General features: G+C 48.4%; 2 protein-coding genes across 7 annotated transcripts in view; both read right to left on the bottom strand.

The window, feature by feature from the left end:
* Positions 1-639: 639 nt before the first annotated feature.
* LOC308062189 (aldehyde dehydrogenase family 3 member A2-like) lies at positions 640-10,909 on the bottom strand. Of its 6 annotated transcripts, none has more exons than XM_080383263.1 (14): positions 10,484-10,909; positions 10,229-10,318; positions 9,284-9,414; positions 8,161-8,334; positions 7,747-7,978; positions 7,560-7,645; positions 6,475-6,683; positions 6,199-6,316; positions 5,940-6,081; positions 5,581-5,747; positions 4,969-5,068; positions 3,836-4,071; positions 2,690-2,813; positions 640-2,251 (listed from the first exon to the last, which is right to left on the bottom strand). In XM_080383263.1, the coding sequence occupies exons 1-13, from the start codon at positions 10,737-10,739 to the stop codon at positions 2,733-2,735; spliced, it is 2,022 nt and encodes a 673-aa protein (XP_080239389.1). In that variant the 5' UTR covers positions 10,740-10,909; the 3' UTR covers positions 640-2,251; positions 2,690-2,732. The 6 variants fall into 6 exon arrangements, with proteins under 6 accessions (XP_080239389.1, XP_080239388.1, XP_080239391.1 ...); XM_080383262.1 differs by having other exon boundaries at positions 640-2,368; positions 10,484-10,903; XM_080383265.1 differs by lacking the exon at positions 2,690-2,813 and having other exon boundaries at positions 10,484-10,674.
* A 2,804-nt stretch (positions 10,910-13,713) lies between these two features.
* ULK2 (unc-51 like autophagy activating kinase 2) overlaps positions 13,714-21,920 on the bottom strand; it is a 40,271-nt gene continuing 32,064 nt past the window's right edge. The window contains exons 21-28 of the mRNA XM_080382654.1: positions 21,669-21,778; positions 20,660-20,812; positions 19,729-19,937; positions 18,244-18,422; positions 17,189-17,307; positions 16,667-16,824; positions 15,649-15,784; positions 13,714-15,549 (exon numbers count right to left, since the gene is read on the bottom strand). Of these exons, the coding sequence (XP_080238780.1) occupies positions 15,482-15,549; positions 15,649-15,784; positions 16,667-16,824; positions 17,189-17,307; positions 18,244-18,422; positions 19,729-19,937; positions 20,660-20,812; positions 21,669-21,778 (1,132 nt within the window). The 3' untranslated portion in view covers positions 13,714-15,481. The remainder of the gene's footprint in view (positions 15,550-15,648; positions 15,785-16,666; positions 16,825-17,188; positions 17,308-18,243; positions 18,423-19,728; positions 19,938-20,659; positions 20,813-21,668; positions 21,779-21,920) is intronic.

The raw sequence follows: 21,920 nt of genomic DNA, 5'->3' as shown, positions 1-21,920 counted from the left end.
GACATGGCTCGGAGCGCTCTCTCCTCCCACGAGAGGACAGCTGGCTGGGGTCCAGGGCTCTGGCTGGATACAAGGCACCCTTTACCCAGATATATCCTCATGCTGTGAACACAGAAGCCCTGGATTGCCGTGTTCAGCCAGGGCAGTGACTCAGCCACCCAGGTGGGATTGTGAGAGACCACATGGCTTTGGCCACACTGGGCGCAGAGGCTGAGGGAGCACTTTCAATCTGCCACAGCAGCTGTCGGGAACCAACAAACGCAGCCCCTGCTACTGTCCACATCTGAGCAAACCCCAGGCTGGCAGCGCCTGCAGGTGGGAAGCAACCAGGGATGGATTTGCACAGGACAGGAGGAGAAACAGTCCAGCTCCTCCACAGGTCCCAGCACTGCCTTGCCACACACCCTGCCTGGCTCCGGATGCCTCTTCAGCAGCCTGCCTGCGCTCCCCTGCCAGGGCTTTGGGGGGTCCTTCCCCACCAGCGGGGACGTCATTGTGCTGAGAGTCTGCGCTTCTGTACCAGGACAGAGGCATCCTGCAACACACGTGTGACATTCAGCCAAGCTGTGGCCAGAGGTGGGAGTGGCAGAGGACAGGCAGGATTCTCCAGGAGACTGCAAGGACTTACCATGCTCAGACTATTATTTAAATTCTCAGTGTTTATTTAGTACTTGCAAAACATATAATTAAAAAGGCTTAGCACATGGATTTTCACAAGACATGAAGAAATCCTAACTATTGCACAGTAAATATAATTTTCTGCTCTATATTAATTGCATTTAGTAATAATTTTTAAATTTATCTTATTTAAACATTAATATTTCTAAGGTCCTTTCACCTTAAATTTCTCCAGCATCCTCTCTCCAAGCTGCAACAAGCCCTGTATTATCTTCCAGTGCAGGATTATAGCAGACTCAGAAGCTCGAACACAAAGGAGTACACTCTCGTTCAGTAATTGTTTTCCCTTGGAGGAATCTGACCAGGAATGGGTTCGTACTGGTTTTGGCTGGGATGAAGTTAATTTTCACGATAGTCACCAAATTTCTTCATAGTAGGATGGTACTGCGTTTTGGACTTGTGACCAAAACAGTGTTGGCAACACCCCTGTGGTTCAGCTATTGCCAAACAGTGCTTGCACAGCATCAGGGTGTCCCCTCACACCACCCCGCCAGCGCATAGGCTGGAGTTGGCAAAAAGTAAGTATAGGACACAGCTGGGAGAGCTGACCCCAGCTGACCAAAGGAATATTCCAGACCATATGATATTGTGCTCACTGATAAAAGCTGATAAAAGAGGAGGAAGGTGGGGCAGACATGGGGGGTTAATGGCATCTGTCTTCCCAAGTGACTGTTACATGTGATGAAGCCCTGCTTTCCTGGGGATGGCTGAACATCTGCCTGCCGAGGGGAAGGAATGAATGTATTCCCTAACCTGCTTGCTTACACACCAAGCTTTCACTTTACCTATTAAACTATCTTTATTTCAACCTACAAGTTTTACCCTCCAATTCTCCTCGCCACCCCACTGGGGGAGCGAACAAGTGGCTGTGTGGGGCTCAGATGCCCATGTGGGCTAACCCACTACAGGGTACTTTGTGATTCCCACTTCTCTAAACAGTTCTGAAAGTTCTTTTGTGTAAGCATAAGATGCTTTTATCAGCAAGATACAGGCAGTGCAGGTATCATCTTTGTCATTTTTTAACTGTCAAATCATTGTTACAGGCACATGATGAAACCCAGAGCCCCAGAAAGGGTGTCAGCCTGCATCCCTTGACCAGCTGTTAACAATTCTGGTTTGCAGAGATCCATAAATATTTCACCTCAAATAAATGGCAAGGGGAACCTCACTAGGTTTATTCACAGCCATCGCTACTGGCAAAATGCATCAGCCAGCACAGCCTCTCCTAGACTCACCACCCAGAGGGTGGTTGTTCAGAGCACAACAGAAGACAGACATCCTGAAGACTGCAGGGAAAACGCTGTCAGCGCAATCACAGCTGAAACTTCAGCTGCTGTTTGTCACTGAAGGAAGGCAAGCACTTTGGTGCAAGACACAGTGTGTGCATCCCTGGAAGCAGCGCTCTGCGTGGCATGGGGTGGAGGTATGGACTGGTATGTCTTGCTCCGCAGTCCTCCTGAGAGCTTGTACCCACTGGTCCCTCTGTTTCAGCATGGTTTTTTAGTTAGCAGGAGTCCGACCCTTCTCTCGGTTAGTGCCTCGCTAAAGACTACTCTGTGTGCTCGACAGCTCACTGAAATAACCCAATACAAAAGAAAAAAATTACATCACAGCTTAAGGAAACAGACACAAAGCGAGCACTCAGAGTATGACTTGCACATGGCGCCTTCTCTCTTCAGTAGTAAACCATCTGTGAAAGCAAAACACAGCACCAACGTCCTGTGAAGGATTTGCTGAAAAAAAAAAACCAATTCCCTTTCTAGAACAAGCCTGAAGCAAAGCCCCTTTCACTCAGGGTGACTTCCCCAGATTCCAGCTAGCCTGCCTCCTGCCCCCTCAGCATGCACTGACTGGTTACCTTGGATGCTGTATGAGCTCCCAGCACTGCCAGGGAAAGCATCATGCTTTGGCTCTGGTGGGAACCTTCTCCAAGCCCCACATTCACTACTCTAACAAAGCTTTGCCCGATCTCAAACCACATCTACACACAGGAGAAGAAGAAGGCTCCTACCTCACTGTGACAGCCACAGCAGTGCTCTGAAACCTGCTGCTCCTTACCACACACTGAGCCAGCCCAGCCTCTGAACAGCCAGCACAATCAAGAGGGCTTTTCTCTTCAGCACAGACTGGTGATTCTGAGAAAACCCAAATGATTTCAAGATGCCGTGAGTTTCCACCCTTCGCTGAGAAGGCATCCACCTAGACAGGGCCTGCCTCCCTGGCTGGTGCTACAAGGCCTGAGCCAGTTGTTGGCCCTTACACCTCCTCCTAGATCCAAATGTGCAGGCAGGCTGTTTTCCCTGGCTTGTTGGGCTCCTGCATGTCTCCTTGCAGCAGTAACAATACAGAAGACGCGGAAGGGCAGAGTCCTGATCCACCCTGCCATCTCCTGTCCCTTCAGTGGCTGCTCCCTTAGGCTTACTAAGCCCCTGGGGTGCCCACTTGAGCCTCGCAAGGAGCAGCCAGCATGGGCACATATCGTGTCTGGTCTGCCAGCCACAGAGAACCAGCTGTGCTCACACTTGGGAGTTTTAGTTCTCACCCCTCCACCTCAGGAGGCATCTCGAGTCCTACAGCCAGCACCAGCAGGCCTCTGCCTCCTGCAGGGAGGGAAGGACATCCCATCCTTCTGCACTACCCAGCCAGAAACAGGGGAGGAAATGGAAATAACTGAGCTAAGGTCAGACGGGGGCTGCAGCTGGGCAGGGAAGAGGAGCTCGTTGGAAATGTAGGCTTTCGGACAGAGCCGCCCCTCCCCAGGGCACTACAGCACAAAACTGCAGCTGACCAGGCTGGGCTGTGGAGCAGCTTACAACACTGCTGAAGAAAGCCCTGGAATTGAAACCACTCCTAACCTGTCCAAAAGGTACCAACCTCTGCCTCTGAAGGAAGCTTCTCGTGGGCGTCACCTACCAAGGCAGAGTAATAAATAGTACAGCAGCCTAGGAGATCTCTCTGAGGACATTCCTATCCTAGATACCACTTGCAAGAGTGAGAAGCAGATCTTGATAATTTCAGGTTGCCAGGTATCGTAAGTCTCAAGACAGAAAAAACAGGCCAGGCTCCAAGAAAGGGCTGCAGTTGCAAAGAATGAGCTTGCAGAAGATCAGATGAATTGCACATGCACTCACATAGATGGCAAAGACCCAAAGCTCACCTTTATGATCACCGCTGCCACAATCCCCAGCAGGGCCAAGATGACCAGTCCCGCTCGGCCCTTGTTAAACCGCTTCAGGAGGAAGAACTTGGCCCAATCCACCTTCTTCTGGCTGCTGGGTGGGTATCGGAGCTTGTTCGTACCCTCCATCTTCAGGTCCTTGATCAAGCAGGCACGGCGGTGGGAGAAGGTCTCAAAGCTGTGCTTGCCATGGTAGGCTCCCATCCCGCTGTTACCTGAAGGACACAACCCAGGCAGGTCACACCACAGGCTCAGGCAGTCAAACCTTCGGCCACTTGAGGCCACCAGCAGGGCAAGAAGGAGCACAGGAAAATTTCAGTTGCTTGTCAGCTGCACTGCATGTTACCTGCCCTGCATCTGCCTCACTGCTGTTTAAAGGCACAACTTCTCTGTCTTCCTGCAGGACAAGGGATCCTTCCTCTCTGAAGCACTTCTCAGTCTCTAAGAAATCCATCCCTGCTCCATCCCTCTTCTTCCCCACCTTGTTTTCACTACACACCCTCCAGTATTTCGCTGTGTTCCTATATGCACTGCTCACTCTGCCTCTGAGCTGTCTCCAGCTCTCCCCTGGGTTTAGCTCCCTCTCAAAGCACCATGCTAAGGCTCCGAGATCTGACTGGTGCTGTATGAGAAAGGGTTTCAGAGGAGCTTTGCAGGATACACCTCTGTTTTCCAATTCCAGGACAATGTGCGCTGTTCGCAGCAGCAAACAGTGCCGGTTCACTGTTGGCTTGTGAGCACTCTAACACCCAAACCCGCTTTTGCAAAGGTCCTGCAGGCTGTTGTGTAACTTCTTCCAATTCTCCCCAAGCTGAAGTCCTACCCTTCCTCCTGCAATTACTGCCGATCACTCCAATTGCAACCGATGTTTTTAATACACCTTCCACGTTAGTCTGCACCAACTGTTTCAATCTTCCCAAAAACACCCCCAAAGGTTTTTTCCTTTTGGTCCCTGTCCTAATGTACTCCCATAATTTATTATTGAGATCTGCTATACAGAGACTTCTTGTCTGTAACAGGTGCAGGAGTACCCAGACACAAACCAATAGCGGCTCTTCCCTGGGTTACACCATGCAGCAAGTCACAACACTTACGGAGCTCCAGTAACTTACCGACACCACCGAAGGGTAGGGTTGAGAGGAAGAAGTGCATGATGACATCGTTTCCAGTAACACCCCCACTGGAAGTTTCCGAGATGACTCTTTTGATTAACTGGCAAAAGAAAACAAACAAACAAACATTGCAAGGGCTCAGAAGACACCAGACTGTGTAACAGCACGACTGGGAGGGGAGCTACAAGCCAACAGGCCATTGTGATAATTTTCTCTGGCTAACAGCTTGGCAAGCCCTCTCCCCAAAATGTTAACTCAAGGAAAGTGGGAAAGTTCAGAGGAGGAATGTGAAAGATGGAAACCTGAGAGCTCACTTCCCTAGCAACGTATTAAAAGTAACAAAATTAATCATGAAAGAGTATGTGGCACCAAAGAGGAAATGGAGCTTTTTATCCTATTTCACAAAGTCAGGCAAACCCAGAGTCCTTCAGCAGGAGCCTGGGAGCCCCCAGCAGCCCTGGGGACACTCATGGCCCCCCTGAGCCAAACGCGGCGATTCGCACACAAAGAGGAGCTGACACGGACCCTGCGGGCAGCCGAGCCTGGGACCGGCCACCTTCGGGATCATACGGCACAGACACAGCTCCACGGGGCAGCACAGCCCAGACCCACCTTCTTGTTGTTGGAGAAGACATACAGGGCAAGGGGCTTCTCCCGACGGTTGATGAACTCAATGGCTTCCTCTACGCTCCTCACTGTCAGAATGGGGAGGACCGGTCCAAAGATTTCCTCCTCCATCACCTTGGACTCCGGAGAAACATCGGTGAGAATAGTTGGTGCTGGGGTAAACATGAGGGTGGGAGATGGCGTGAGCAGGACAGAAGACATGGTCCATCGCAGGACCTTGTCCTGAGCACTGCCTGTGTGCAACGCACTCCAGGCAAGCTGCAGACACACGCAGCCCCCACAAGGCACCCGCTACCACAGCAGAAGGTCCCACCCTCCACCTCCCCAGCTGCTGCCAGAAGCACCTATGAAGCACGAGGCCTCGTCAGCCTCTCCCCCGTGAGCGATCTTCTGCCCTTCCAACAGGCCCAGGACCCTCCTGAAGTGACGCTTGTTGATGATCCTTTCGTAATCCGGAGATGACTTCACGTCTTCCCCGTAGAACTCCTGCCAAAGGGCACAGCAGAACCAAAGCGCTCAGCAGCCCTTCACAACAGCCACAGCCCCAGGAGCTCGGACCTGCGCTGTAACGGGCACAACTCCCGCGGCACGAGCTCAGCTCACCTGCAGAGTCGCCTTGATGTTCTCCACCACCTTGCTCTGGATGGACGGGTCGCACAGGACGTAGTCTGGGGCGATGCACGTTTGCCCGCAGTTCATGTACTTCCCCCACGTTATGCGCCTGCAGGGAAAGGGAGAGGGTTTCTCCACGATCAGTCCCTGCCAGACCCCACAGCCTGGCCCATCGTGCCTGAGCGACGCCACGCTGCGCGAACAACGGCCCAGAGGCTTCCACCTGCCCCACTGCTGGGACCCTGCCAAGGGCTCCAACAGCCCGACCTGCAGGCGACGGCCAGGTCACAGTCCTTGTCGATGTAGCAGGGGCTCTTCCCGCCCAGCTCCAGGGTGACGGGCGTCAGGTGCTTGGCGGCCGCTGCCATCACGATCTTGCCCACTGCGGAGTTGCCAGTGTAGAGGATGTGGTCGAACCTCTGGGTCAGCAGCTCTGTCGTCTCAGGTACTCCCCCAGTGACCACAGGGTACAGCTCCTGCGGGGCAAAAAGCTTCATAGTTACCTTGATTACACGGACATGTATCAAGGCAGCAGCTCTGCATGGGGCAGACTCACTGGTGAGCTATGTTATGATCTAGACAAAAGACAGCGACAGAAGAGACAAGCCCTGGTCCATCCCCTGCAATGAGTTTCACTTGCCACTTTGTACCACGTGAACTAAAAGAAATGGAGGCTGAGGCCAGGCAGAGTCAGGCTGCAGAGCTGCTCTCACACATGAAGACCTAGGACACATATGGCTACTGGGCTCTCCCGAGGGCTGTTTCCTTCCACAGCTCTCGCCCCCTGACTAGAGAAAGCACTAACGCCTGGGGGGAGATTTCACAGGGGGGGCATGCTGTCATAGCCACAGCCTGTCTCAGCAACACAGTGTAACAGATGTCAGAACTGCCAGAAAAGCGGAGGACAAACATCATGTCCCACTGAGAGTGTTTCGGCAGGACACAAAACCCCAGGATGTACCATCGCTGAGCAAATGGCACCCAATTGTCAGGAAAAGCCAGGCACAGCCAGCATCCAGCGCAAACTTGTGCTTACCTGGGGAAATCCCCAGCACAGCGTCCAAAAATGCAGCTACTGCATTGAGAAGTACATACACACCTCTACACAGTCATGAATGTCAAAAAGGCTGTCACGTTGCAGCAACGTTATGTAGGCACGTTAGGTTACACAAATGCAAGAACATGTCAACATACCTTTGTACTTTAAGAGTAATTCAACCCTTCCTGCACCTCCTGCTTACGCCCCTTTGGAGAGAGTGGGCAACTGATATAACCCTAACCTGCAGGAGCCGTCTGAAAGCAGGACAGGTATTTCCTCAAGATAATCACATTAGGCACAGGACCACACTCACCCGGTCAAGGTACTGGGGGAGAAGATCAGCCACCAGCTGAGCCGTGTTCTCGCTGATCTCCGAGGGCTTCACCACCACCGCATTGCCTGCAAGACAAAGGCAGCGCGGCCACTGAGCCCCCTGCGCTCCCCTCCCGCAGCGCCCACCCAGGGCCCCGCGGGGGACAGGGGCTGCGCTGGGTGCCCACCTGCTGCGATGGCCCCGATCAGAGGCTGCATCACCAGCACAAAGGGGTAGTTCCAGGCCCCGATGATCAGCACCACCCCCAGCGGCTCGGGGCAGATGTAAGCCTCGTCCCGCATCGTCAGCAGGTTCTTCTTCACAGGCCGAGGGGCTGCCCAGGACGGCAGCTTGTCCATGGTCAGGGCCAGCTCCCCCAGCACGCCCAGGATCTCGTGGCTGTACGCGTTGTGCCCACACTGCAACGACAGGGAGCCTGGAGAGGGGACGGCCAAGGGGAGGCACAGCCAAGTCACCCGGCACCACGGGGGCCATCGGCTAAAGCCACCCGGAGCGGCCAAGGCGGCCCTCGGGGGGCCCGACTCCCCCAGGGCCGCCCACCGCCCAGGCGCGGCTCAAGGGAGCACCCCCCGACCCCCACCTTGTGCAGATCCGCCTTGATGGCTGCCAGGATCTCCTTCTCCTTCTCCCGCACCATCCGCTCCAGGGCCTTCAGCTGCTGCAGCCGGAACTCCAGCGAGCGGCACCGGCCCGAGTTGAAGGCGCCTCTGGCCCGGGCGACGACCTGCTGCATCCGCTCCATGGCTGCTCGGGGCTGCAGGGGACAGCGGCCGGGCCCGGCCCGCCGCCGCTACCGCTGGGAACTGGCTCTTCGCACCGGCACCGGACACGCTCCCACCCCACCCGCAAGGCCGACACCGCGCCGGGGCCCCACCCTGCCGTACCTCTCCGGTGCTGTACACGCTGCCGTGGGCGACTGAGGGCAGGTCGCGCAGGAGCCCGGAGGCGGCTCGCAGGCACGGGGGAGGCGGCCCTTCCCCGCGGCCCGGCCCCCCTCACCGCCCAGCGAAGCACGGCGGCCGCGGGGTCGCCGAGGGCGGCACGGCCCCTCCGAGCAGCCCCGGAGCGCCAAGCCGCCAAGGCGACCCCCTCCCGCCGGGCCTCCCCCCGCCCACGGAAGGGCCCCGCAGCCCCCGGGGTCCCGTCCCGTCAGCCGCGCCCGCCTTCCGCTCACGTGACGGCGTCGTACACCCCCCCGGCGGCGGAATGGGAGAGGCCGCGAGGCCACGCCCCCTCGCCGGGCGCAGAAGCGGCTGGCCGGCGCGCGGCCCCTAGCCCGGGCCTGTCCCCGCTGCCGGTAGCGCCCCGGGCGCGGTGGCTGCGCCGGTGCCGGAGGGGACCCCGCGGGTCGAGAGGCGGCGGCCAGCGGCTGTACCGAGCGCTTCTGCCGCCGGGCGGGGCCGCACCACTTCCCGCGGGGGGGGGGGGCAGCGGCCCTCAGCTGCAGGCGGGAGGTTAGTGAGGCCGCGGAGACACGTCACACACACCCCGGCACAGCACCCACACCCCGACAGCACCCTACCCACCCCCGACACAGCCCCCCCCCCCGCACACACACCCCCCCGGCCGTGGGCTCCCAGCTCTGGCCCTGCCTGGGTCCCGCAGGCTGTGAAATGGTGGCAGGCGCCGGGTAGGGGGCCAAGCCCCCCATGGGTTTGCCATCCCAGGAGGGCAGGGGGTACGGGGGTACGGGGCGGCTTTACCTCTTCGCTTCTGCTCTGCGGAGGAAATGCTGCGGGAACTCGATGTGCGCCTTGGCTCGGGGCGGCTTTTTGGAGCGGAGGTGCTGGTGAAGGGGTGGCTAGCAGCGCCCTGCCAGCAGCCTCCTGCCCAGCTGGGAGCGAGGGGGCAGGCAGTCAAGGCAAACCAGGCAGCAAGCGCTGAAAACGCAGGTGGTGGGTTGTAGGAGGCAAAGCAGGCGCCAGGAATAGCCTGGACAGGACAGTTGAATTAACCTTGATACAGCACTCACATGGGAAACGAGCCAAAAAAGCAGGGAAAGGAGCTGAGACAAGGCTGGGCTTATTCCAGTTAAAAATAGTGCCACCACAACTTGTTCTAAGAAATGCAAGGGGAGTATTTGCAAGTTACTCCTGGGTTGTACGCGCTACCATTTCTGACATCCACAGGCCAGTTATTGCTGATGCTCCTCAGCTGAAACTACACCCAGCTGAAGCCCTGCCCAGCACCAAAAGCGCAGGGCTGGCAGCTGGGTGCTGGTGTCCAGGAGATGGGGCTAGTGTGGAGCCCACGTTTTCCCCCAGTTTCATGTCATTTTCCCAGATCAGCCTGGCTCTGGGAGGCTGGGGGTCCCTCCAGCTCAGCAGGCTGCACCTGAGCCACGACTCCACCCCCCCAACCACAAAGCTTGGCTTTCGTGAAGTCAGTTGGCTTCACTAACCGTTCGTGGGCTGTGGCTCAGCCAGCATGTGAACATTTCACAAGCTATTGCACGAATCTCAGCAGTAAACAGTCTGCCGTGGAAAAGAATGACAAGAGCAACTGCCAATAGTTGCATGCAGGGAGCAACATGTGAAAGAAAAACAGGCTGGGCTCGATGGGGCACTGTGATAGATGAAAAGGAGCTGGGGTTGCATTCAGGAAAACACGGGTAGGAGAAGTGGGAATGTTCCTCCCAGGAGCATTACCTGATGCAAACACGCTCTCCTTGATCCTGTTAGCATCCTTGCAGGCAGGGCAGGTTGGAGCTCTGTCCAGGCACTGTGCTGTTTGGAGGTCTGAGGAAAATTAGATAAGGAATTAATGCTGCTGCAATCAGAGTAAGTCTTTGAGCTCTTGGCGTGGAGCATTACATTGTGCGTGGGGGAAATGCTGCAATGCACCCTCTGCAGGCAGCGCACCCACCAAGGGATGTCTGCAGGAGCAGGGAGGTAGGTATTTACCTGTTTTCCAGAGTGGCCATTCTCCAGACCCTGTAAAATTCTCATCCTTCAGCCTGAGGGTTTTCTGCCATAGCTTGTACTTGGCATCGCACACAGGAGGCAAATGTCCCAGCTCCCAGGTCATCCCGTCGGTCAGCAGACTGGTACCGTGCCACACTTGCACAGAATCCTGGCCTTCAGGCTCCTTGGTATTCGCAGAAATGAGACAGCAGCAGCGTAGTGGGGGACGGTTCCTTTCGGTCCTTGTCAGGGACATCTTTTAGCCAATTACAGACTGCAAAAAAGGCCGAGGGCGTTTTAAGCGTTGCAAAATATTGGTTGAGTCTCCCTGGAGCGGCTGGGCGAGACACGTGGATCTCAGGGAAGTGGGGGATCTTGAGTGAGATGGAAGAATACCCCAGGCAGCACCCAATGAAACGCATGGCCTGCAGCATGCTCCCCACGCCTAGGAGCTGACAGGATTTTCTATTTTTATTCAGTCACTAAGAAACAATAAAGGAGGGAACTATTTATGGGAAAGTAACTGAACTCCAGAGGAATCAGGAGGTAAGCAGTGCTACAGGGGCTCTAATCCCCAGGGCTAGACTTACAGCAGCAAGAGACAAGAGACATTTTATTGAGAAGCTGAGCTGGGCACTCCCCTCTCCCCCCCATTCCTCGTGACCCCTTGCTCTTGGCGTCAATTATAGCAAGGCACCGTGGTGAGACAGGATCCCAGCCCTGCGCTGGGCCTGGGGAGCATGCCTTTGTGTGCCTCGCCCTGCTCTCAAAAGCATCCAGCAGAGCCTGGGGAAGGAGGACTTTGGTTTAGAAGATAAGCTGTGCAGTATTTGGTTTCAGGGGTCCACCCAGTAACACAGCTAATCAATAAATGGTTTTTTAGCTTGCACACCATGCTCACAGAACATGAAAGTTTTTAGCTAAGCTGACAATCCTCAATTTCTGCTGAAACATTTACCTTGTCTTGAGTTCCAAGTGTTTTCTAAAAGTCACACAATCCGGCCAGTGGCACAAGATGGGCAGATACAGAAGCCCAAACAGCACTCAATCATAAAAGCGGGTACAGAAGATTAACAACAGGGAGAGGTTTTAAGGAACATACACGAATAAATGCAGCTCAGTTCATTTATGGCATCACTTGTTTTGAAAGCTGTGGCTGATCTCACATTTGCAAGAACTAGATACTGTGTAGTACAGAGCCATGGTCTGTGGGCTGCATTGTAGACATAGCTGGGGCCATGGAAAATGTGAAAGCGACACAAAGAAACAATGAAAATGATTGGCACAAAGACTGCAACAAGACTCAACAGCACTGCTGGCACTTAGTTTGCTTTCAGCCAAAGAGGAGGGGGGAGCCTGCCACATACAAAAGCCTATTGAAAAGGTGTTTGTCCCAAGAAGCAGTGCCAAGACTTAGTTAGACTGGGCTCCAGCTGACTTAAAGACCTCAGAAGAGGGGTGACCGAGATATACTTCACTGAGCTACAGAAAGGAGGAGCTGTGCGGGCACTTTTTAAAACACCACCCTGGGCTATGGCTCAGGTTGGACAGGGAAGTTCAGGATAAAAGATTTACTTGAAGACTTAAAGGCATCCTGGATAGTCAAAAAAGATAGTAGCAAGCAGAGTTCAGAGCAGAAAAAGTGTCAAAGGATCAAAACTTTTTAAAAAAACATGCAAAAAGACCGAGAAGGAATCAAAAAGGAGGCAGGTCACAAGGCAGGTCACAAGCCAGCCTATCTGAATTTCAAAGCCGAAAACAAGCTTTGGAAACTGTGGTATCCAGCTTCACTTGCTCCAGCTGAAAAAACAGCTTCCCTTTTTGGTGCGGCTGCGCTGTGCACTTCACAGTGCTGTGCCACCGGTGGGTCACAACAGCTACTGCCTCTGAACCCAGAGGTGACGATGGTGATACCTTGGCATCGCTGTACGAGAAAGTAACAAGAACTACGCAGAACCCAGCGAGTCCCAGGGACAACTCGCACCTCTCAACTGAAAAACGCTTTTCAGAATAATTTGGGTTTTTTGCTCTCTGTATCAGAGGAAGGGCTGGGAGTTCAACTTCTTGCTTATAAAAAGCAGCAAATGTCAGAATCAAAATGTGGTTTAGATTCCTTAGTCAACATCATACGCTATGGAGAGAGCAGACCAAGTATGGAACATGGTGTTGAGCAGATGCTAGAGAGCTGAACTAGAAAAGCACATCAAATATCTCCTTTCAAGTCCTATCTTTCAAAGGCAGAACCCCCACCCACCCCCCACCCCATTTGGTAGAAACAAGCACCTGCTGTTCAGTGCGGAGATGTGAAGACAGAGGACAGCTTCAGGATCTTTGCAGAATGAGTTTATGCGGAAAGACAGGCCATGAACACTGGTCTCCTCCTCCTGAAATCAGCAAACAAGAATAGCCCTTTTCTTCTCCTCCTGTTTGTGCAGCTGTTGTCTTGCTGGCAAGAGTGGAAGGAGAATGAGCTTGAATCCTGGAAAAAAAAAAAAAAGAAAACCAACAAAACCCAGTGAGTTCCTGGGAAAAGCTGCCTATCTCCTAGACTTGTGCATTAAGGCTTTTGCTTTGTTCCTAGATTCGTGTTCAGGCGTATCATTAGCATTCCCAGCTCACTCCTTCCTCATCCTCTTTATGTGCCAGTCACAAGTGTAGGGCTCATTTTCTAAACAATAAATTGGGAAAAATTTGATAGTACAACTAAAAAATACAACAACCCCACACCACCTACCACTGCACACCTCAGCTGGTGAGAGGATATTAGCTAAGGTGGACAAAGCCTATTTTTCATAAAGTTTGGATAGAAGCTGTGACTTACTGCCAGTTTTTGTCAATTAGCTCTGTATATGCTGTTTTGGCAACGCAGACAGCTCCTCTTTGCTAGTGGCAACAAATAAGCACCTTGTTGAAAGAACATACAGCTGTTACCCAGGGACCTACTTAGCATATTTATTTTCAAATCCAAGTTTTTTTTTTTTTTTAAAAAAAAAAAAAAAAAAAAAGCAAGCAGGGTAAATTGTTTTCCTAAAGCAAGAGAAAACACACTCAGGGACACTTTGTACCAGAGCCATTCGGAGATAACAAACTCAAGCAAGTTGCCCTATCCTGCCCTGGTGGCACATCCAAGTGCTGAGGGAAATACTCACCAGCCAGTTCAACCAGCCATGTACAGACTTTTTTAAAAGTTAACACCCTTGGCCTTTGGTTACAGAGACACAGGAACTTGGTTTTACCATAGAAACACTTCTAGTGTCAGTATTTATTTTTACCTTAATATACATTTATACAGGCCATAATAAAAAGGCTATTACGCAACAGTTCAGTGAGTTATTACCTAGTTTCAAGAATAATGCATGCAATTACAAAGGAGAGGTAGAAACACCGTAATAAAGACCTAAAAATACAAACATTATATAAACAAACACTTTCAAATTAACTGTTGGAATTTCATACAGATAAATAAGGTAAAAAGTACATTACTCTGTCAAAGTAAAAGAAACACATGGTTATCCAAACACTGAAACAATATTTTGATGTGTAAGCCCTGTACAACTTTGTCAAATAGTTCAGACCACTGTGTTTAAGAGGATTAAAATGATTTTGTCCTGGAGAATGGTTTATTCAAGTATTCAAGCAGTTGAGTAACAAAAATAGTCCCAAAAATAAAGTATAGGAACCAGTTCCAGAGAAGCTGATCTGCCTAAATACTTTGCAAATCGCTGTCCTGATGATCTCATGGGATGCTTGAAATGATAACGCCTATAAGGCTAAATGAAGCTTCCCACCTCTCCCCCAAAATGCACACAAAATAATCCTGATTTTTCACACACTGTATGTAGACACTCTACACCAATTTATCAGCATCTCAAAACCCAGTATTATTTTCTGGTTTTGCATGGTTCCTTGCAGAACCTTTCAGTTTACACTATTTATTGTAATACTGCCCAAGAAACAAACCACAGAGAACTGTCATGACACCCCTAGAGACTGCAGGCATTAATGCACATACCGCATGCACAACAGAAGATGCAACCAAATCTATATAAAAAGCAAACAACCAGCAACTCAACATTGCTATTACTGAGAAAGTCCAGAGCAGTAGTTACTCAAGTATTAGACAAACAGGTATAAAATGGAAAGGTTCACATGAATACAAGTTTTTACAGCTTGTTTGAAAGTCTTCTAGAAGCTACATTTGAAATTCTGAAAAGAATTTTATGTACACTGAAATGAAATTCAGCCAAGTCCATTGTGCCTTCTTTCTCTTTTTTTAATACAGTTCTTCAAAAATGAATATACAGTTACTTTAGTAAATTAGTGCAAAACAAAATATTTTGGAAGAAGATCATCAAATTGCATCCACATCAGCTGAAAACCCACGGGGGATTCTGCACAGATGAAGCACGATTTCTTCTATCCATCTTTCCCCCGTGTAAAAGGGCTTTCTCACCATCCCTTCATATGACAAGCCAAGCCATGTTTACAACATGTGAGCTCCGACACAAGCCAGCTTAGCCCCGAAAGCTTCAAACAGCACTTACACATGATTAAGGGTTTCCCAAATTCACTCTGCCACATTTTACGGACAACTTAAAAATATTTTTCACGAACTTTTGAGGGAATCTTCTGAGGGAAATGTCCTTTTGTACCTGATGCAGAAGGATCCACTCTCTACAAACCTTGTGAGGAAAAAACCCAACCCCTAATCATTCAAGTTCAAAGTGCACGTACAAGGATCAGTTTGAAATGTGAAGAGAGATTCTTCTAAATTCTGTTGCTAGGAAGAAAAAGGAGCTGCTGGATTGGTAAGGCAAGTGTACTTTTGGAATTTCTCCTCTTTGAATATGCTGCTGTTTCTTTGGTAGTCACCACAGAAATGTCAGAATCATCTTCCATGTGGGGCAGAACAAGGACAACAATTAAGCTGTAGTGAAAAAAGTGCGGTATCACTGATGTGGTCCCTTATGTTCACACCATCTGGTCCTTGGGATATTCCTACTGCTCATATACAGCCACTGTGCTGTAGCAAAGTGCAGAAAGCCTTCGCTCGATGCTAGATTTATCTGCAGAGAGGTAAAAAACAGGTGATGACTTCAGTATTACTTTACAATGCATTAGTTTAATGTACTTTTCGGTATTTTCATTATTCAACATAAACTTACACTTGTGTACGTTTTCTATATCTGCAGGGTCTTGCAGTATTTTAGTCAGTCCTTCCAGCAGTAAGGCTGCTTTGTGGTATCGATATGTAATATCTTCAGTTTGCTGAAACATCTCATCCAGAGCCGCGGACTGAACCTGGAATCATTCAGGAGATTCAGTTACATAAACTGCATTAAGTGAGTAATGAAATGAAAAATTCAAAATGAATGATATAAAAGTGTCACCAAGAAACTATTTTTGAGCCTCAAGTTAGCTGGTCTATTTTTATAACTGTAAGACAACAAAACGAAGCCTGAGACAATATAGCGCCTCTGCTGTATAAAGATATTCTGCATGTATAAGCTATAAAAGCACTTTTCTATCTTTTGTGTTTACAGGTGTTACAACAACATATGAATAAATAAGCTTGTTCTTATGCCTACATTCTCTTGTAAAGGCAACAAATTAATTGTGCAGGACTAGAGCATTATTTGGCTTAAGTACAATATTTGCCAGTCTCTTTTGTGTGACACCTATGTTAAAAAGACTTCCCTCTCATCAAAAAAGCAGTTAAGTTGCCTATATGGTTACTGCATCTGCTCCAGGGCAGATAGAAAGTTTATCAATTACATGAAAAAGCTTCCACATGTTTGCTACCATTTTTGCTTTATATGGACAGGCTGATGTTCTTCAAATTGACCTTGTAGATTGATGAAGCTACTTGTGTTGCTTCTGTGCTTTAGTAAGCCTTACTGGGTGAGACTTCAGCAGACAGGGCTGTGTGGCTTAGGAGTTCATTTCCTAGTGTTTATGTACCAAATGTGCTGATGTAGGGGAATGTCCCTGAAGAACAGTATCTGCCAGGAACTTTAGCCACAGTTAAGGCAGGGCAGGAAAGAGAATGAAAGACTGACAAAATAACCACGAACAGAATTCTGGAAACGTACATTCCACTTTCTGGTTGTGTAGAAGAGGTATGTGAGAGAGCAAAGCAATTCATCTCAATGTCCTATCATTTAGGGGAAAAGTGTGACTTACCATTTCTACAGCACAGCTGTAGATCAGTTTCTCTGCAGTTACACTGTTAATTTCATCAATGAACCTTTGCTTGTCTGAAAAGAAACGATTCAACTTTTCCGTCAATTTCTTGCACATGCCAATACAGAATTTGTATCTCTCATTCAGGTTTTTCACAACTGGAAGAAAGGTAAGAAGAAATTAAAAAAACCCCACAACCAAAAGCCAAAAAACAACCACCAACCAACCACATACCCTAAGTTCAGCTCTTCCCAGAACTAGCAAAGTCAGTTTAAACTTGTGCTTTTAATGTTTATTTAATCTGCCACTTCTATGAATTAAACATATATCAAGGAATTTCCACTGCCCATTTCTTAAGTTTCTAGCTGTATCTTTGTTTACTATCAGAATTGTGCAATTGTACATATCTACAATTCTCTTGTACAGAAGAAAACAAACAAATGTTGCAACTTAAGCTTTTTGAGTTATGTATCAGCAAAGAAAAATCACAAGCCAAACAAATTAAGATTACGTTGCACCTACCTTGCTTAACAGCAATGGATGGATTCAGTTTCCCCGATTTGACCTGTGCTTTGGCAAGATGCAGAGAAGATGCTAGTAACTGGGCAGCTTTCATATACAACACCAGCTGCTCTACTTGTCTAGGGAGAGGGAAGGGCGGGAAAAAGTAATTACATATATCAAAACACTTTTCTTAAACACATTCAAGCCATGGGCAGACACCATTTTTTAATCACAACCCTACACAGGACCCAGCAGCAGCGAAGGAAGACAGATGTTTAAAATGCAACTCCACCCCCTCCCTTCCCTTCACAAACACGCTGTCACGAGTTGAGAGTACATCTGCTCATCTAGTAGCTGCACCAGCAAATACAAACTGCTTTAATGTAGACATTTTAAAAAACAACGCTTATTTGTGGGGACTAACTGCCTGAGGCCAACATCTTACCACAAGTGACTGGGTGTACTTTTCTCGCTGCATCATTTCCTATGCCCTGGAATTCTCAGTTGTGAAAAGCAAACACTTTGCAGGGGGCTTTTTTTTTGTTGTTGTTGTTGTTGTTTTTTCAGGAAGAAGGCAGGAAGTGGAACTGCCCTTTCCCACCACTCCAAATTTCTCACACTTCGTGCTTTTGATTTTGTGTTAGGGCTGAGTGGTTTCACTGAAAAAAGGTCAAGTTTGGACAGTCCTTCCTTCCCCCTTCCCAGCCTCCACCTCAGTGCTACTGCTTCAGCCCAGTCAACAGGAACAGAGGATGGCTCAGATCTGACAGAAGCTGGTACAGATTTCCAAGGTTGGAAATGCACTGCTGCAACTCAGGCCTGAACTGCTCCACCATTTTCCTCAACTCATGTAGCAGGCCAGACAAAAAATGTCCTTTTATTTGTCTGCTAGTAAATGTCTCTCTATCCTTTGCTTGTTCTGATCTGTCTTCAGTTGTTGAAAACTTATTCCCATAAAAGATTCTATACAGTAAAACAATCATCACTCCCCCAAAAAAGAGCATAGTTTGAATACATTTTTGCTGTATTCAATATTCACAAATTCTCTTGATACTATTTGACCGCATACTTACCCCCATTCTTTGCTTAGCTGGCTGATCTGATCGACAACTATGCTCTCTTGGATTTGGTACAGCGATACTGCAGAAGTACACAGGTCTGGGTTTCCTCCTCGTACTGCTGTCAGATCCAGAACACATTCTGTAAATGTCAGCATCATATTTAGATGACGCAGTGTATCTGTATGTTCTCTCTGTCAGAGGGAAAGATGACAAGAATTTAGCCATTATAAGCTGGTAAGGCAAAGAAGTACACTTAAACTCTTGCTAATCATTTGAGGATTTCTTGGTATGTTCATTCAATGCAGAAATCACATTGTATTAGAGCCAGCACTAGGGACTACAGAGCCAAATAGGTCCAAACAGATCAACAGATATTAATTTGTTCTCTCTTCGTTAATGATTTCAAGATACTGTCGCTTATACTTAAGTCTTTAAACAAAGCCAAAGGAATTGGGACATGGAGTTCTATGTTTGCTGAAACTTAAGCAACTAAAGGAATCACAAGTGGGACATATTACTTGTTATTATATTATCAGCAACCCAAAAGTATGCTCGGCACTTGTATGAGAAGCTAGGAGGAATATTTGGCTTTTATTACATAACAGACTTGATATCTACAAGAGAACTGATCTAAACCTTCATACTTATCTGCTACACTCTAATTTACACTTAGATCTAGAATTACATTGCATTAAAAGGTGGCCGTTACCAAAGTGTACCATTTAAACTAAACAACTTCATTGGAGCAAACAACTCACAGCTTGGTGACTAAGATACTACATGCATAATCTCTGCTGCAAAAAAAAAAAGTTAGCTTTCAAAACTAACCAAAAACTCAACTAATCAAAAAATCTTAGCCATATTTATAATCTTTTCATTAGTGATGCTGGTCTAAATACATTTTAAACTCTATCTGTGGGAAGAATACAGTGTACTGTCAAACATTCATGTTATAACATTCAATAGGGATCCAAACACTTTGCAGCAAGATGCGAATGAGAAAACAGAACAGCAATCTGTCTTGAGAAATTTACAGTCCAAGGATAGCATTCTGGTAAAAGACCACCCCAATTTGTGTTTATGAAGTGTCACTCCTCCACACATTTTATAAAAATATAGGACACTCTTCCCACAAGTAGGATTTAATGTCATCCACTGACTATGAAAAAGCAGTTAAAAACAATGCCCAGAGGGATATTGCTACTGTCAGCACCCACATCCAGAGACTTGGCATTAAAACAGAGGCCTCTTTGGAAGGCTCTGGTGAACAAAAGCAGTTGTTCCTTTGGTTACCTATTCAAATACACGAAATGCCAGGAGTAACTACCAAAGAGAAACTGGCCATAATTGATACAGCAATATTTTCAAGATCTTAAAAAGGAATATGTGAAACAGTGAAGAGGAAACTACAAAGTGCACTGAGCAGTCCTGTTTTTACCATGTCTCTGTCTTAGCAGCATTATACATTATAAAACATTAAATTATTTTTTTCTATACCTCCATTAAAGTTTCCTCAGGCAATTCGGGAGCTTCAAAAGTGATAAAGCCCTCTAAGCTGGGAGGCGAAGTACCATAAGGCATGTACTTCAGACTCGGAGCTGCCTCGGCTCCCGGAGGAGAAGAACCCATATAAATACCAGGAGGAGAGCCCATATATACACGGCCACTAGTAGAGCAGAGAGACCCTCCAGAACTGTTTGATCCAACTACAAGAAAAATAACACACACATTCAGTCTAATAGGTTGTTCCACCTTGCAGCGCTGGGGCTGCAGATGATAGCAAATGACAAATCAGTAGTCATCACAGATTCACTCTTGGGAGGCTCTCCTCGTTCCTCGCATCACTCTGTAGAGAATGCAAAGGCCTACACCATAATGAACAGTGACGATTCATAAGACAGATTCTGGGAAATGGCTGACAAGGATTCCAAGGCAGAGTCCAACAGTACAGACCAAAGGTTGTGCTATAGCTCATAAAAGCACGCTGCTGCAGACTCCTGCTCATCCTGAGCAAATGAAGGCCTTCACCTTGAGATCTTTGATATCTGGCAACATAGCCAACATGCTGAACTGCAGTCAGCTCACACCCCTCGTGTGCTGTGTCTAGTACCATTCACAGCAGCAGGCAAAAATGCAGCATCAGAAGTCTAACTTTTCCTCTCCACCTTTGTCATAGATTTATACCCCGTGGTGGCGTAAAGCTGTGTACACAGCATGCTACACACCACTGTATTGTAAGTCTGTGCCTCTGGCCCTCTCTTTAGGAGAGAAAAGGCAGAAGTTATCTGATATTAATCTCTGCTTTACAGAGTACTGTATGGATTAGAGGACCTGCTGTACAAGGCAATAGTCAGGTTACTTGCCCAAGAAGCGGGCAAGCCTAAATACTGCGTTTGAGAACAGTCCATAGTTGTTATGAAAGACTTACCTGAGGTGGTTCTTGTTCTGAGGACCATATGGGTGCAGGTAGGAGGGGTGGCACTGCTTGGAGGGGACCCAACAGTAAACATGACAGCCCGAGAACTTGCCCCACCTCCCATAGAAGGAGGTGCCATTGCAATTCCATAGGCACCCGCTGGAGCTGGAAGAGATGATTTCAGCAAATTAGTCCCTATTACATATATTTGTACCAGTAAGTAATTATATGCAGCAAACTGGAGCACTGCAACACAACATGCTTTGATGTAGCTCCAAGACTTGGACTATTTTGAAGTTCTGAGAGCAAATAAACCAAGCTGAGCGGACAGCCTTGGCAATACGTGAGAAGAGTCAAGATGCAGTCTGCACATATCTTTTTGCTTTCAATCTCTCTCTGTTCTACTCTCACCTAGAAAAGAGCAACAGAGGCTCTCTCTAAGAGCCTGTGGACAACTCGAGTCCTGCACCAAAAGATACAACAGAAAAATTATAAAGGCAGACTATGACAGATCTGGAGGCTAAAGACCAGCCCTGCCTGCAGAACTCATTCCATCTGCTGAAAAATGAGGTGAGAATTTCTGGTGGCCACTTGTAGCAAGAAGCAAGCTGGGGAAGGGAGGAGTTAAAAAAAAAAAAATAACCAAAGAAACACTGACCCAGAATTACATAAACTGGCTTTCATATGAGAACAAGGTGGAATTAGGAAATGAAACAGCCACAAATGTTGTATTAAAAATAAAACCAAACCAAAAAAAATCCAACACCCCCTAGCCAGTATAGGCAGCTGAAATATTTCTGTGTTTAGCACAGAAATAGATATTTTCCTGTCTTGGGTATTTTTAAAGCTATGCTAAAGAAATGGAACATATTCCTTTAAAGATTAAAAGAAGCCTTCCGTACTGAGGCTAAAAATTGTCAGAACCAGTTATCAGAGCTGGAAGCAGAACTGTATGTAGTTGGCACTCCATAAAAAAACCTAGCACAAGGAGACAGCTTGGACGCATCAATCTGTTCCTTACCTGTATCCATTGGTCGCTCTGTATTGAGGCTGTCTGTACTGCCTTGATATAACTGGCCGCCAAGGGTAGCCTTCACTTGTTGATCTGATAGCTTCCCAGTACTAACAGACCTGGAGAGAAAAACACAACAAAGTTCTTCAGTAAGATCTTCCTATCTAACTTGCAACTAAGGATGAATTTCAGATTCTTGGTATTTATTACAGAGAATTCTTCAACAGAAGTACAGAAAGTCTTGAAATTTTGCTGTTCATC

The sequence above is a fragment of the Falco punctatus genome (genome assembly GCF_963210335.1).
Source record: "Falco punctatus genome assembly, chromosome: 1".
NCBI classification, from domain to species: domain Eukaryota; kingdom Metazoa; phylum Chordata; class Aves; order Falconiformes; family Falconidae; genus Falco; species Falco punctatus.
Note: the sequence above shows the minus strand (reverse complement) of the source record. Positions and strands in the feature narration are given on the sequence as shown.

Excerpts from the sequence above, each read along its gene's own strand:
- LOC308062189 (XM_080383263.1), bottom strand. The coding sequence starts at position 10,739 with ATGTCCCTGACAAGGACCGAAAGGAACCGTCCCCCACTACGCTGCTGC. Across the intron at positions 7,646-7,746 it reads GATCGGGGCCATCGCAGCAG|GCAATGCGGTGGTGGTGAAG; the intron begins GTGGGCACCCAG and ends TTTGTCTTGCAG. Across the intron at positions 5,748-5,939 it reads CGAGGCCTCGTGCTTCATAG|CACCAACTATTCTCACCGAT; the intron begins GTGCTTCTGGCA and ends TGTTTACCCCAG.